The sequence below is a fragment of the Falco punctatus genome (assembly GCF_963210335.1).
Source record: "Falco punctatus genome assembly, chromosome: 7".
Classification (NCBI taxonomy): domain Eukaryota; kingdom Metazoa; phylum Chordata; class Aves; order Falconiformes; family Falconidae; genus Falco; species Falco punctatus.
The window spans coordinates 71,361,439-71,375,792 of record NC_137587.1 but is presented as its reverse complement, the minus strand read 5'-3'; the positions used below and the strand labels follow the sequence as shown (position 1 = coordinate 71,375,792).

At 60.6% G+C, this 14,354-nt stretch overlaps 2 protein-coding genes across 5 annotated transcripts in view; both read left to right on the top strand.

The window, feature by feature from the left end:
* The window catches only part of LOC308067845 (immunoglobulin superfamily containing leucine-rich repeat protein-like), a 142,327-nt gene extending 128,068 nt beyond the window's left edge, over positions 1 to 14,259 (top strand). Inside the window, exons 2-3 of one of the 4 annotated variants that reach the window (XM_080397362.1) lie at positions 10,320 to 10,338; positions 11,628 to 14,259. In XM_080397362.1, the coding sequence (XP_080253488.1) occupies positions 11,636 to 12,886 (1,251 nt within the window). In that variant the 5' untranslated portion in view covers positions 10,320 to 10,338; positions 11,628 to 11,635 and the 3' untranslated portion in view covers positions 12,887 to 14,259. The other 3 variants (XM_080397359.1, XM_080397361.1, XM_080397360.1) reach the window with 3 other exon arrangements.
* ISLR2 (immunoglobulin superfamily containing leucine rich repeat 2) lies at positions 1,837 to 9,348 on the top strand. Its single transcript, XM_080397347.1, has 2 exons — positions 1,837 to 2,706; positions 3,195 to 9,348. The coding sequence occupies exon 2, from the start codon at positions 3,201 to 3,203 to the stop codon at positions 5,298 to 5,300; it is 2,100 nt and encodes a 699-aa protein (XP_080253473.1). The 5' UTR covers positions 1,837 to 2,706; positions 3,195 to 3,200; the 3' UTR covers positions 5,301 to 9,348.
* Positions 14,260 to 14,354: the final 95 nt, after the last annotated feature.

Here is a 14,354-nt window from a genome sequence, read left to right as displayed (position 1 = left end):
TGGAGAGCAGCCAAGCCAGAAAACAAGCGTCCTATCCATGTTGGCCACATCCTTGTGGCATTTTAACCTACTTCTATGCTTCTCAAAGCAAGTTTGCATTCCCTGTGCCTCCCACCTGAGCTCTGCACCCCACGTCCCAGCCATGAGTCAACACCAGCAAGGGCTGACCTATGGTCCTGTGGCCCCACGGCAGCACGGAGAGCCTGGGACATGCAAGAACCTGACACACAGCAGAGAGGGGTGAGCAGCTTGGGTACATATCTGGCCTGCTTGGAGATGCTGAGGCCCAGTGTGCTGCCCCATCAACCACAGGATTCCCTGCTGTGGGGCTCACGAGAGGCTGACATCCTCTGGGTGTTCAGAGAACGAGCAAAACAGGGAAAAAAATGCCTATAAACACAGCTCCCGAAGTCTGGTGCTGTAATTCCCCAAGCTACAAATTGCTAGCGCTTGGAAGAGCATCAGGGTAAGGGTGAGGGCATACTTGGGTGACCAGCCAGCCGCAGGGATGGGAAGGGAGTGAGTCATGGCTCAGCCCCGAAGATGCTGGGAGCATGATGGTGGTTCAAACTCCACTGCAGCAGGAAGGGAGATGTGGAAGCACCGCCCTGTGGAGGTCTACACTGGGTTTGAAGTGATGCCTCCCTCTTGCTTGACCCCTCTGCAGACCCCTGTAGCTCCCCAAAGTGAGGTGCCCTTGTCCATCTGCTTGGGACAGTTCCCTGAACCATGCCCAGGGGGTTTCGGGGGATGTCAATTGGGCTGGGCCAAATCCGTGCCAGGAAGCATGGGGAGAGCCGCAAAGTAGGTGGTCACAGTGCAAGACTCTTGACAGTGTTGGTTCGCTTGCATAGAAACAAGGCATTTTTGGTGGCCACACATCACCCAAACACCTCGCCCAACCCGGGGGTGTCAGCCACCCACCAACCAGATTGCAGGGTTGAAGGGAAACTGAGGCACGTCTGATGCCAACCACTTTGGCTGAGGTGGTCTCCGGGCACCAGGTGTCAGGCTGCGGGGCTTTGGACGTGGTCCTGGGAGGGTGGAGGCGCCTGGAGCCGGCATCAAGGATCAAACCTGTCATTTTGCTGTCAAGCAGCTTCCTCTCTCTGCCCCTCCAGCCATCACCCGCCCCCGTCCGCTCCACCCCTCCCGCTCCTCGTCCTTGGGAAGAGCACGCCCATCCCCGTGGCCTCGGGGCGGGGATGCGGAGCCGGGCTCCCCCGCCCCGAAGAAGAAGTGACCGGGCTTTTACTCTGGCTGCTAGCAAGCAGGGAGGCGGCGAGACCCCCCAGAGACCCCCGGGGCTCCACACCCCCGGAACCCCCCAGGACGTGCCCTGGCCCCACGGAGGGAAAATAGCCGCAGGGCCGGGCCGCAGCTCTAGGCGGGGCCGCCGGCTGTCGCGACAGAGCCGGGTCGGGGACACCGGGAGGAGCGGGCTGACCCACCCGAGTCCGTGCGGAGCCCGCCCCGGGCCCCCTCGGCAGCGCTCCCGGGCGCAGCCGCCAGTGGGGCGGAGATGGAGGGATGCGGGGGGCGGTGAGGGGGGCGGGCGGCAGGAATCGATCCTCACAAAATCAATGATTTCTTGGGTTTTTCGGGGGGGGAGGGGGGGGCGAGGGGCAGGGCCGGGGGTGTGGCGGGAGAATAGACACCCACGTCGAGGAAAAACTGCGGAGGGGAGTTACCGCGCCTTTCCAAGCGGCTGAAATCTTCAGGAGGAAGATGAGGGAGAATGGTCCTGTCTCGGGGACCCCCACGAGACCCCGTGCTCCCTCCGAGCCGCCCCCCCCCCCCCCCCCCGGCCCCACCTCCCCCCAACCGCCCCGCATCTCCTTCACCCTCCACTCAAATGCTTAAAAGCCTTTTACATTCAGTCAGCGCCCTGCAGGAGGGACCCACCCGCGACGGGACGGGCTGGGGGGCGGCACACGCCGCGCATCGCCCGCAGAAATACCGCATCTCCCGGGCAGGGGGGGGGGGGTAGCACCGGGGAGGGGCTATCGGGAGGGCTGGGCTGGGTCCCGAGCCCCGCTTCCCCGTCCACAAGCGCTTCCCAAAGGGCTGCGGCCCCGCCGTGGCTCGGGAGGACGGGGGTAGCCGTGTCCCGTGGCTGCCCCGACGGCATCCCAGCCCGTCCGGGTGGGGGGGGACCGGGGGAGGCGGCCTGGAGGGAAGGCGGCCAGCGGGGGGGCTGGATTATGGTTGCTGCCAAGTGCGTGTGAGTTGTACTCGTTGCTCTGCGGGGAGGGCGTTTATTATGGGTTATAAATATATTTTTTAATTTTTTTTTTATTTGTGGGGGCGTGGGGGGGTGCCGCGCCCGCCCCGGGCAGCAGCCGGCTCTATCCCCGCCGCAGGCTGGCGAGCGGCGGCGGTGGGTGGGTGGTGGGATGGGAAAGGGGTGGTGAGGAGGGAGGGGGCAGCGTGCGGAGGGGGAGGCTGGCAGAAATGCTAATTCCTCCCTTCGCTCTCGCCTCGGCAGCCCAGTGCCCGCACGGTCCCGCTCCGGCTCGCAGCTCAGCCCGGAGGGGTGCGGGGGTCCGGGCGGGGTCCCCCACCTCCGCGCCGCGCCCCTCACCCCTGGGTCCGGGCTGGCGGAGGCTCCTCCGTGCCACAGGGACGGGGGTCGGGAGGAGGATGCGGAGGACCGGTAACGGCGAGGAGAAGCGCTGCGTGCTGCTTAACGCCACTTAGGAGCGGGTAAGGTGCGGGGTCACCCCCGATGTGGAGGGGGGAGGGGGGGCGGTGGGGGGTCAGGGGAGAGAGGAAAATAGGGAAGGAGAGAACTAGGGAGAGACGGGCGAGGGAGGGAGAAAAGTGCGGAGAGGAAGAGGGAAAAGGCTGGAAGGAGAAAGAAAGAAAAAAAAGTGAAAGAATAGAAAAAGGTAAAATTAAAGCAAAGAAGGAAGAAAACGAGATTTAATTTTTTTATTTGGAGGTGGGAGCGCAACCAAGACAAGAAAAAAAGAGTGAGAAGGGTGGGAAGAGCCGGAGGGGAAAGGGAGGAAAACGGGGGAGAGGAGGGGAAGGGGAGAGAGGGAGCGAGAAGGAGCGAGGGTCGAGGGGGCGGCAGCCGGGGGGAACCGGGCACAGACAATGGGGCGCGGCCCCGCCGGGCCGGGAGGGGACCGGGAGTGGGGCGGGGCCGGGAGGCGGGAGCCCTGAGAGCCCCCTCTGTCCCTTGGCAGGGGGAGATGGCCCCGCTGCTGTCCCTGTGGCTGGTGGCCCTGCTCGGCCTGGCCCGGGCGTGCCCCGAGCCCTGCGCTTGCGTGGACAAGTACGCACACCAGTTCGCCGACTGCGCCTACAAGGATCTCCAGGTGGTGCCCACGGGGCTGCCCTCCAACGTGACCACCCTCAGCCTCTCGGCCAACAAGATCACCTCGCTGCAGCAGCGTTCCTTTGTGGAGGTGACCCAGGTCACCTCCCTCTGGCTGGCACACAATGAGATCCGTTCCATCGAGCCTGGTACCTTCGCCATCCTGGTGCAGCTGAAAAACCTCGACATCAGCCACAACCAGATTGTGGATTTCCCCTGGCAGGACCTCTACAACCTCAGTGCTCTCCAGCTGCTCAAGATGAACAATAACCACATGGCTCTGGTGCCTCAGGGGGCCTTCCACACCCTGAAGGACCTCCGGTCCCTACGCATCAACAACAACAAGTTCACCACCCTTGCAGAGGGTATCTTCGACTCGCTTAGTTCCCTTTCCCACCTGCAGATCTACAACAACCCCTTCAAGTGCTCCTGCAAGCTCCAGTGGTTGAAGAAGTGGATGGACAGCACACTCATCTCCATCCCTGAGAAGGACTCCATCACTTGTGCCCTCCCAGAGCAGCTCCGAGGAGTGCCGGTGGGGAAGATCCCAGACGTGCAGTGCACCTCGCCTACTGTGCAGCTGACCTATTACCCCAACCTGGACACCACAGAGCTCTTTGATGGCTTCACCCTGACACTGCACTGTGCCGTGATGGGCACCCCGCCACCTGAAGTGAGCTGGAAGATCCGCACCTCCAGCCAAACCCTGGAGCTCAATGGGAACCTGAAGGAGAGCGCAGGGAAGGACCTCCCCAAACAGGACCCTGAGCGCTTCTTGGTCTTCAAGAACGGCACATTGATGATTCCCCACCTGAGCAAGCGGGAAGAAGGCACCTACACCTGCCTGGCCACCAATGAAATGGGGAGCAATCAGACTTCGGTCAACGTGGCTGTGGCAGGCACCCAGAAATACCCAATGCAGCCCGGGAGGGACGCACTGGGGGGCAAAGCACAGCCAGGTGACAAGAAGCCTGGGGCCAAGGGAGCAAAGAACAGTGTGCTCATGCCAGATGAGAGGGGCAAACCCCTCGGTCCCACCCGGCAGAGCCATTCATCCTCAGCAGCAGGGACAGAGTCCACAGGAAATGGACAAGTCCCTTTCCAGCTTCCACCCTTTGAGAAGAAGTGTGGCTCCACACAAACCAGCAAGTACATTTCCAACCATGCCTTTAACCAGAGCGGTGACTTCAAGCAGCACACATTTGACCTGGGGGTGATTGCTTTAGATGTGTCAGAGCGCGACGCCCGAGTGCAGCTCACGCCCACCTACATGCAGCCTGAGAAGGTCCACCTCAGGATGCTCTACCTGTGCCAGGAGAGCATCCAGGGCCACACCTTGGTCCAGTGGTCCAAGATCGAGGAAGGGGTGAACTCGTACTGGTTCCAGGGCTTGAGCCCCGGCACCAACTACTCTGTGTGTCTCACCTACCTGGGGGAGGACTGCCAGGTCCAAGTGGTCTTCACCACCAAAAAAGAGATTCCCTCGCTCATCATCATTGTGGTCGTAAGCATCTTCTTGCTGGTGCTGGCCACCTTACCCCTGATGGGGGCCACGTGGTGCCACCTCCTCTCCAAGTACCAGGGTAAGACCTACAAGCTCATCATGAAAGCCCAGAATCCCGACCAGATGGAAAAGCACATGGCCGCTGACTTCGACCCCCGTGCCTCCTACCTGGAGTCCGAGAAGAACTACAATCCCAGCGAGGTGGGGGAAGCGGATGTGGAGGAAGAAGAGGAAGAGGAGGAGGAGGAGGAGGAAGGAGGCAGGTGGAGGAGGAGGAGAGAAACCGAAGGGGCTCCAGAGCTGGAGCAAGAGGAGAGCGTGGCGGCCAGCTCCATGGTGGAGTCGCAATCCAAAGTCAACGGCGAGGAGTTTGAGGTCCGCTCCGAGTACAGCGACAAGCTGCCGCTGGGCGCCGAGGCCGTCACCATCTCCCAGGAGATCAACGGCAACTACCGGCAGCGCCCGCGCTGAGCCTCCCCGCACCCCTCTGCCCCCTTCCCCGCTCCCCACCTCCCCCCGCCACCCCCCACCCCCCCACCCCCGCCTCCCGGAGCACCGCCGCTGCTTTTCCTTAGAGGAAAACCCGCAACATCCTCAGCGACTGCCCGCCTGACCTTCCTCCTCCTCCTCTTCCTCCTCCCTCAGGTGGCAGGTCCCCGGGGAAGGGACTTCGCCCCGAGGATGCTTGGGGCGGGCGGGATATGTCTCCCAGATTTCGTTTCCGTCTTGGGTACCGGCGGTGCCTGCAACCTGCTCGGCGACAGCACCACAACGACTCCCGGTCCCCCGCCAGCCTCGGCCCTCCGCTCACCCCCTATTTTCTTTCTCCTTAAAGGAAAAAAACGAAAAAAAGAGAAAAAATGGCTAAAAGAAAAAAGCCCGATATTCCAAAACCTCTTTTTTTTTCCTGGAAACAATTGAGTCCCCGGCGGGTCCCTGCGGCTACTCGGTCCGGTCCCGCCGCTCCCTCGGTCCCCGGTGAGTCCCCTCCGCTCCCCGGTCTGGCCCCGCCGAGCCCCGGTGCGAAGCTCGCCGCAGCCCGGTGCGGAACCTCTCGCTCCGCGCCGCGTCCCGGTGGGTCTCTGCCGCGCCTCGGTCCGCGCCCCGCCGCTCCCCGGGGGGTGCCTATCGCGCTCCGGTGCATCCCTATTTTCCCGGTGGGTACCGCGGCCCCCCGGTCCTTGCCGCTCCTCGGCGGTGCTCTCCGTTCCCCGGTGGGTGCCGGGGCTGCCCGGTGCGCCACCCTCCCCTCTGCCCGGGGGCCGCCGGGCTGCCCGGTGCTCTCCCCTGTGCGCTCCCCGGTGCCCTCCCCGGTGCGCCGTTCAGCACCCGGCGGGGTTGGACAGCTCCGCGCCCCCCGCCCGCTTCCCGGGGTGGCGGGGGCGGCCCGACCCCCGCGGTCCCACCCCGACCCCCCCCCGGCCCGGCGGGGCCTCTATGTGTGTTGGGTAGAGTAGCCTTGTAGCCAAGTGTCTGTGCCGTAGACGCGCCCGCGCTGCTGGCGGGCGGGCAGCCGGGGGTCCGGCTCCGAGAGGCGAGGGGTCGCCGCCGCCGCCGCCCCCCGCCTTCGGTTCCCGGGAGCCCCGGGGCCGGCGAGAGCCGCGGGCGCCTTTCTGCGAGCTTCTGTCTGTGAAAGAGTCAATAAAAGGGATTGAAAGTGGAGCCGGGTCTGTGCTTGATGGGGGCGAGGGGGAGGTTGTACTCGGTGCCCCCCCCCGGTGCCCCCGGGCTCTGCCCGGTACAGCCTGGCACAGCCGAGGGGACCCCGAGGAGACTGGGGTGCAGAGACACATTGCCGCAGCTACCAGCAAAGCATGCACACAGAGTCTATAAATATACTTTTTTTCCCCTACCCATACGCCATGCACCCGTACCGTATATATGTTATATTTCTGTATTTCTGTATATCCATATTATATGTAATTCACACACATACTATATATGTAGCTACACATGCACACTATATATACACATCTATGCTGTATACACTCCTTTTATATATACGCACACTCTACGTATACACACAAATAATTGTTATATGCACTTTACTATGCACACATATTTCATATGTACTCAGGTCTATACCCATGATACAATTTTTTATAAATGCAGCATATGTATGAAAATACAATAAACCAAATATGTTATGTACTCTGTAGACACATTCTCTGTAAACCAAATATATTGAAAAATACACACAGTGTTTTTCCCCTGGCACATACACACACTTTACACACATAGCAGTACTCATACACTATATACATACATATACAGTAAGAATACATACAATTTATATAAGCTCTGTGCACCTATGTGCACACAATATATATGCTCAATATCTATACAGATACATGCTAAATACCCACACTACCCGTGTATACACACGTTCTTTCTCCATGCATGCATACGCCCAACGCTTGTCTCCTATACACACCCTGTATGTATGTACATATGTACATTCCTGGCCGGCTCTGTGCCATCCCGCAGAGCTGCGTCGGGGGCAGGACGGGGCTGCCTGGGTAGGGTTAGTGTCACCGTGGTCCCCAAGCACTCCCAGCCCCAAGACCAGGGGTGCTAAGAAGGTGTCCGGTGGATTTTCACCCCCTCCCAGCCCGGCCGGGAGCACTCGTATCTCACCCAGCTGATGATTTAAGCTCACATTTACACAGCGAAGATTTAAGGCTGCATTTGATTGCTTTTCTTATCTGTAGCTTCAAAGCCACATGCCTTCCTAGTGTCCCTGCATGAGAGGCGTCGTCCCCACGGTCACCCACTCACCAACACCCATGGGTGGCCCCTGAGGCCCCACTGATGCCCCTCGCCCTTCCCAAACACAGCCTCTGCATCCCAGTAGATCCCCCTCTTAAGCAAGCACTCGCTTCTCCATCCTCCAGAGGAAGTCTTTCTATTTTAAGTCTGGCCTCTGCATCTTTCTCCTATAGCAGGGAGCGTGGGGGAGACAGACAAAGCAGGCTGGCAAGCAAAGAGGCAAGTGAGCAGGGGGTGCCCACCCAAATCCCCCAAATCCTGGGAATCTGCAGCTGCTCCACAGCAGCCCAGGTGTTTGCTCTAGCTTTTAAAACCCCGTGCCAAGCAGAGACTTCCCCTTGTAGACAAATCCCCCTCTGTGGATACACTTATAATTGAGTTTCACGCTTAGAAACATATAAGGAATAGAAAAAGAACAATCATTTCTGCCTCTGTTTAATTAGAGAGTAATAGATTTCCCCGCCTAACATAACTATAGGGAATCTCGCCGTGATGAGCTACCTACTGACACTGGATTACGCCAAGATTTGGTCCTTTTCGGGAGGGTGCTAATTAGCACCCGGTGCCCAAAGGCACAAGAAGGGGTCAGGGATGGAGCTTTGTACCCTCCCACCCCCTCCATGTCCAGGGGGGGCTGGAAAGGGTTTCTCCTGGAAAGGGTTAATGCATCCCGGCAGGAAGGCTCAGCCCCTCCTGAGGCATTAACCCTTCTGCAGAGCCTGCTGCCAGCCCGGGGTTGTGTGGGACTTGCCCACTCGTGATGGTGACAAGCTCACGCCCACGCAGCCCGGGCTGTCACACACTTACAGTGTCACTTAAACTGTGGGAAGGCGTCTGGCACCCTTTACCCAGGACAGCCTCAGAATAAAGCAGCTTCATCCCTTCCACCCCCAAATTATCTCTTATCCCAAATGAAAAAAACAAGGGAAAAGATCATCGCTGTGTCCCCCACGGTATGGTCACCGGCAGCACCACAGCCTGCACCCACTGCAGGAGTTGTGCCTCGGGGGGTCACAGATGGAGTCTGGGGTCCCTGTAGACATGGACAGAGCAGCCCCTTTGATGGTCAAGACGTGCTTCACAGAACGGGGGACTGCTGGACTATCCCCCTCCAGCCAGACGTCACCCTGCCCTGCTCCAGGGTGATGGGCACTGCCGACAGCAACCCACGGGGGTCAGGAAGCAGCTCCCGTGCTGGCCCTGTCCGTGACAGCATCACACCCAAGAGGGGCAGTAGCAGCTCCCAGAAGTGCCTTGCAAAGCACATCCTGAACCCCACGGAGAAAATCCACAGCCCACCAGGCATGCCAGCACCTCCCGCAGCTGCCACGCTGTGAACCCGCCCGATGAACACTCAAGATTCAAAATAATCCCTTTCTCCCTTGCGTGGCACTATTTTTAACCCCAGGCCTGTTCCCAGCCTGGCCTCAGCCAATGCGGCATGACAAGTGTGAAGACAAGGAGCTGGGTTGGGATACAGGGAGGTGAACCTCTCCAGGGGAGCTCCAGCCCCCACCCTGCCCCACCTTGGCAAGTTCAGGGCCTTTTCCAAGGAGGGTCTGGCTTGCTCTGGGTTGGAGGTCCTTGGCCCTCTGGTTTGGAGGTCCTTGCCCCTCTGCAGAGGGATGGGGGGAAGCCCCAGTTTGGACAGTGGATGAGCATGGGAGGGCAGGGAGCAAGGACCCACTCACCATCGTGGCCCTGGATGTCCACCTCTTCCTGAGTGGTCCTGGATGCCCACCTCTTCCCAAGTGGTCCTGGCGGGCCCAGCTTGGGCTGGGACAGATACGGGGCACCCCAAAATGACACCAGACGGGGTGAAGGATGAACATTCCCTGATGTACTTTTAAAAGCTTTTATCAGCAGTTTATTGCAGGGCAGAGCTGGCTCCGGGTGACCTCCCTGTACCTCGAGGGCTCATCCTCCTTCCTCCTGCCACCCTAATGCAGCCCCTGGGCACCCACCCACCCTCCTTCCCACCCTGCCCCAGCCCCACACAGCCCTGCAGCGGGGGCACCCTGCCGCCCCCAGGCCCCCCAGCCTTTCACCCCCTCTCAGAGGCAACTCACCGCCCAGCAGCCTCCCCACGTCCTGCAGAAGCCACTCACCCTCCGCCCTGTCCCCCCCCCCCCGCCACGTCCCCTGGAGGGGTGGGCCGGGGCGGGGGGGCGGTGGGTCGGTGCTTCCCCCGCTGCGGGGGCGGGGGGGGGCTGGCCGCGGCGGGGCTCGGGCAGCGGCCCCCGGGGGAGGCGGGCGGGCGGAGGAAGGGCCCCGGCAGCCGTTTTCCGACAGCGGGAGTGGGTCGGTGCCATGGAAAACAAAAGGGCCCGGGGGACGGGGAGGGGAGGAGAAGCCCGACCGAGGACCGAGGGAAGCGGCCGAACCGTTTTCCCCCACTCCGGAGGAGCGAGGGCAAGCGGGCTCCAGCCCCCGACGCCGCCGGTGAAGGGGCAGGAGGGGCCGGGGGCGGGCGCGGGGGGCCGGGGAGAGCGGGGGCCGGCGGGGAGCTGGGGCCCGGGGGGAGCGCTGGGGCCGGGAGGAGCGGGGGGTCTGGGGGGAGCTGGGGGCCGGGGGGAGCGCTGGGGCCGGGGGGAGCGGGGGGTCTAGGGGGAGCTGGGGGCCGGGGGGGCGGGCTGACCGGTTATTCACGGCTCTGGTATGCGGCGTGCCGGCCCCGCTCACCCGCCCCCGGCTGCTCCGCCCGCCCGGGCCACGGGGCGGCGAGAGGCGGCGGGGAGAGGTAACGGCCCCGGGGGGATGCCGGCGGGGGGTGGGGTGGGATGGGGTGGCAGGGAGCTGGGGTGGAGGGGTGCTTCGGGAGCTCGAGCGGCGCGGGACCCCCCGGCTCTGCTTCCCCTGCATCCCGCAGCGCCTCGCCCGGGGGGTTGGGGGTCTGCCCCTGGGAGCCAGGACCGACACCTCGCTTGGCAGCTTGGGCTGGGACAGATACGGGGCACCCCAAAATGACACCAGACAGGGATTTTAAATGCATCAGCCAAGGAGACACCCCCACACCCCCCCCACCCCCAGCTCCCCCGCCCCGTACTGCGGGGCTCTCACCCCTTCATCACCCCCACAGCCCTCGGGGCTCCTTCCCCATCCCTTGACCCCCGGTCCCGGGGTGGTCGATCCCTGCAGGACAGGACCCTTTGTGTCCCCTTTTGCACATACACGCACACACACAGTGTTGTTGTGCAGGCCTTGCTCAGCCTCTCCTTTGCCAATAAAATGTCTCCCCCCTCCTGCTCGAAATGATGGGGTTGGGGACTGGAAGGAGCAGCAAAACTTGCCCACAAGGCAAAGACAAAGGGGTCTCGCTGCCAGCTCCTCGCAGAGCCGCAGTTAACCTCTTCCCTGGTGGGACACAGCTTCCAGCTGCCAGGAACCAAGCATGCACAGTCCCCTTTGCAAGGCAGGCAGAAGGGGAGTAAGGAGTTAGCTCAGAAATATTTCGCTCTGAAGACTTCCAGCAGCCAGGGACCCCACACTGTCTTGCTGAGAAAAAACACTTAAACGGTTTTTTCCATGACATGGAAAAATATGGAGATGGGGGGTTGGTTTGAGGTCTGAAAGCGTGCTGAAAAATCTCGGCAACTTGATCGTTTAGCGCAAGGCTGGTTGTGAAAGAGTTGTGGTTGCTCTGTTTCTCCTCATTCCAGCCACAGCAGGGTGAAGTCTGAACCCCCAGCTCCCACTTTTCATCCAAAAACTTGGGGAACCAGGACCGTGGGGGTGGGAGAGGTGTGGGATCACATCAAAGATCGAAAAGAGGCATTTTCTAGTGGGGGAAGGAAAGGGTTTAGGGGGAAGGTCCCCGCTCGCTAGGTAATCGAAGGCTCTGCTCTTGGAGAGGAAATGCCTTCTTCAGATTAAGGAATATTTCAAACAGCCTTTTCCAGCTGAAGTGCTGGAGATAATCACATGGGTGCTTTGCTCTGCTGCCGCTTTCTCTTAGTATTTGGCAAGAAGATGCAGATCCCCATCTCTGCTAGACCCGTTCCCGTTCATTCCCCCCATCTCTGTTCCCAGGAGGAAGGATGAGGCCCCTGCTCTGCTGCCTGGGGCTGGCTGCACTGCTGGGTCCTTGCCTGGCCTGTCCCAGCACCTGCTCCTGCTCCACCAAGAAGAATGGGCGGTTGTTGGCTGAGTGCGCCTACAAGGATCTCCAGGAGGTACCAGAGGGGTTGTCCTCCAACGTGACCATCCTCACCTTGTCAGCCAACAGGATCAGCTGGTTGGGGCAGGGGTCCTTTGCTGAGGTTCCTGAAGTGCAGTCACTGTGGTTGGGCTACAACCAGATCGGGGTGGTGGAACCAGGGGCTTTCGCCCTGTTAGTGCACCTGAAGAACCTGGACCTGAGCCACAACAAGATTGCAGATTTCCCCTGGCAGGACCTCCGTAACCTCAGTGGTCTGCAGATCCTGAAGATGAACAACAACCGCCTGTCTGGGCTGCCCCGGGATGCTTTCCACTCCTTGAAGGACCTGCGCTCCCTCTGGCTCAACGACAATGAGTTGACCACCTTGGCTGAGGGCACCTTTGACAACCTTCCCTCCCTGTCCCAGCTTCAGCTCTTCAACAACCCCTTCAACTGCTCCTGCAAGGTCTTCTGGCTGAAGAAGTGGACCGAGAACACTTCCGTCTCCATCACCAAGGGGGGCTCTACCTTATGTGTGGCTCCTGGCAGACTAAAGGGCAGGGCGGTCACAGACATCCCCGACCACCACTGTGTTGCCCCCTCCGTGCAGCTCACCTACCTCTCCAACCTGGACAACACCGTCATGTACGATGGCCTCACCCTGACCCTGCACTGCAGCGTGGCGGGCAGCCCTCCACCAGAGATCAGGTGGAAGATCCAGACCTCCAGCCGCCGCGTTGAGATCAACGGACCCAACGTGGCACGGGATGGAAATGTCAAGCAGAGCCAAGAGCACTTCTTGGTCTTCAAGAATGGCACCATGGCCATCCCCAACTTCAGCAAGGAGGATGAAGGCACCTACACCTGCCTCGCTGTCAACGATGTGGGCACGCGGGATGTCTCTGTCAACGTAGCCTTGGCTGGCTCGGAGAATCCAGCTGAAGACCTGCTCCGAGATGACCCCCAAGCCAGCCACCTTGGGGGTCGGAGCTGCTACAAGGGGGATGAAATGGATCCCTCTGGTGCCGGAGAAAAGCTGGTGATTGTTTACCACATGCCAAGGGAGTCGAAGAGCAGGGCTGGAGGAGCAGCGCCTCAGGTCCACCTGGGGACCCTCCTGCTGGCTTTGAGCATCGTGCTCTGCTGTTAGAGGGGGGAGAAGGAAACGGTGCCTCGGGGATTCTCCCTCTTTCTGTAGCATTTATCTTCACGTAGTGCCATGCCTTTGCTGAGCTTCTGGAAACTGTGGGCGGTCAGCAGTCAAAGGGGGCCAAGACTCAGGCCCAGGGCTGGTAGTTCAGCCCCTCCTTAAATGGGGGCCAGGGCTGGGCTCCACTAGTTGAGAGCTTCAAACAAGCTCGGGTGATGTAGAGCAGATCCATGCCATGCTGCCACTTGCCAGGCATCCAAATCTGCCGCTTCCTGACATCTCCCTCCTGAGACCAAAGCACAGCTGCAGGGTTAAAGTCTGCCCTCAACAGGGCGATCATCACCCATGCCCAGAGCCCACCACAAGCCCTTCTCCACCCGCAGCAGCCAGCCGTGACCAGGGAGGGGATCTCTCACAGAGGATCCCATCGGTCCAGCAGCACCAAAGATGGCATCCCCACCGTGACCAGCACCCAGGCCCTTGGTTGGCCAGGTGCATCCTTCCTACCACCCACCTCAGGTGAAGCACCAGGAGCAGAAGGACCAGCCTGAGAGAGGGAGAATAGCCTGGGCATGGAGTCCTGGGGTCCCAGGGCGCATGGCTTTGAGGGACAGAGATACGGTGGTGCTTTATAAGCAGGATGGGTACAGTAGGACACATTGGATGGGGCCATGGGCTTGGATCAGGCCGTGTTATAGAGCAGGAGAAGTTTTCTCACAGACTTCATCCCTGCAGAAGCACAAAAGGCTCCTCCTGGCTGGGTGCTGGGAGCATACGGGGTGCCTGCACCCTCCCTGCATGTCACAGGATCAGGCCCTGCCACCCTCGGTACCTCTCCCAGATGTGATGCAGCTGATTCCCACTCGCCTCACCCCTCCTCCTTCTGTTTCACCGCTGAAGCCTGCGGTACAAAATGCTCACCTGGGCTGGACCCACTGAGCTGCCCTGCTCCAGCTCTGACCCCTGAGGGGGGGGATTGAGCTCAAAGACCAAAATAATTTCCCAGCGCTCCTCTCTGATGGGAAACCGAGCAGGGGCTGCATGATGGAGCAGGAGGAAGAAAGATTGGGAAAACCCAGACAGCAGAGAGAGAAGCTGAACTGACCTATAAGCCACAAACACACTCCTTAAGTGCTTTAGTATTCCCACGCGGGACATATATACCATACCCGGCTGCCCTGGGGTGCTGGGGAATCCGTTGCCTTATGGCGGGGGCCTGAGCATCTCCATCTCCCCCCGACCGAGGCACGGGTGTTCCAGCTCTCGTGCCTTCTGCCAGCACTCACCTGCGGGAGCTGGGCAGACCTCTACAGCCACCCTCGCCTTATAACCAAACTGTACAGACAGCAATAAATAACCTTTTTTTTTTTTTTTTAAACAAGCTGGTGTGTGCTGCTTCTGTTCACCCCCAAATCCCGCAGGCCCAGCATCATCTGGGATACCACAACTCATCACCAACCCTCTTTGC

What these genes read in the sequence shown, in the direction of transcription:
- ISLR2 (XM_080397347.1), top strand. Translation starts at nt 3,201, where the DNA reads ATGGCCCCGCTGCTGTCCCTGTGGCTGGTGGCCCTGCTCGGCCTGGCC.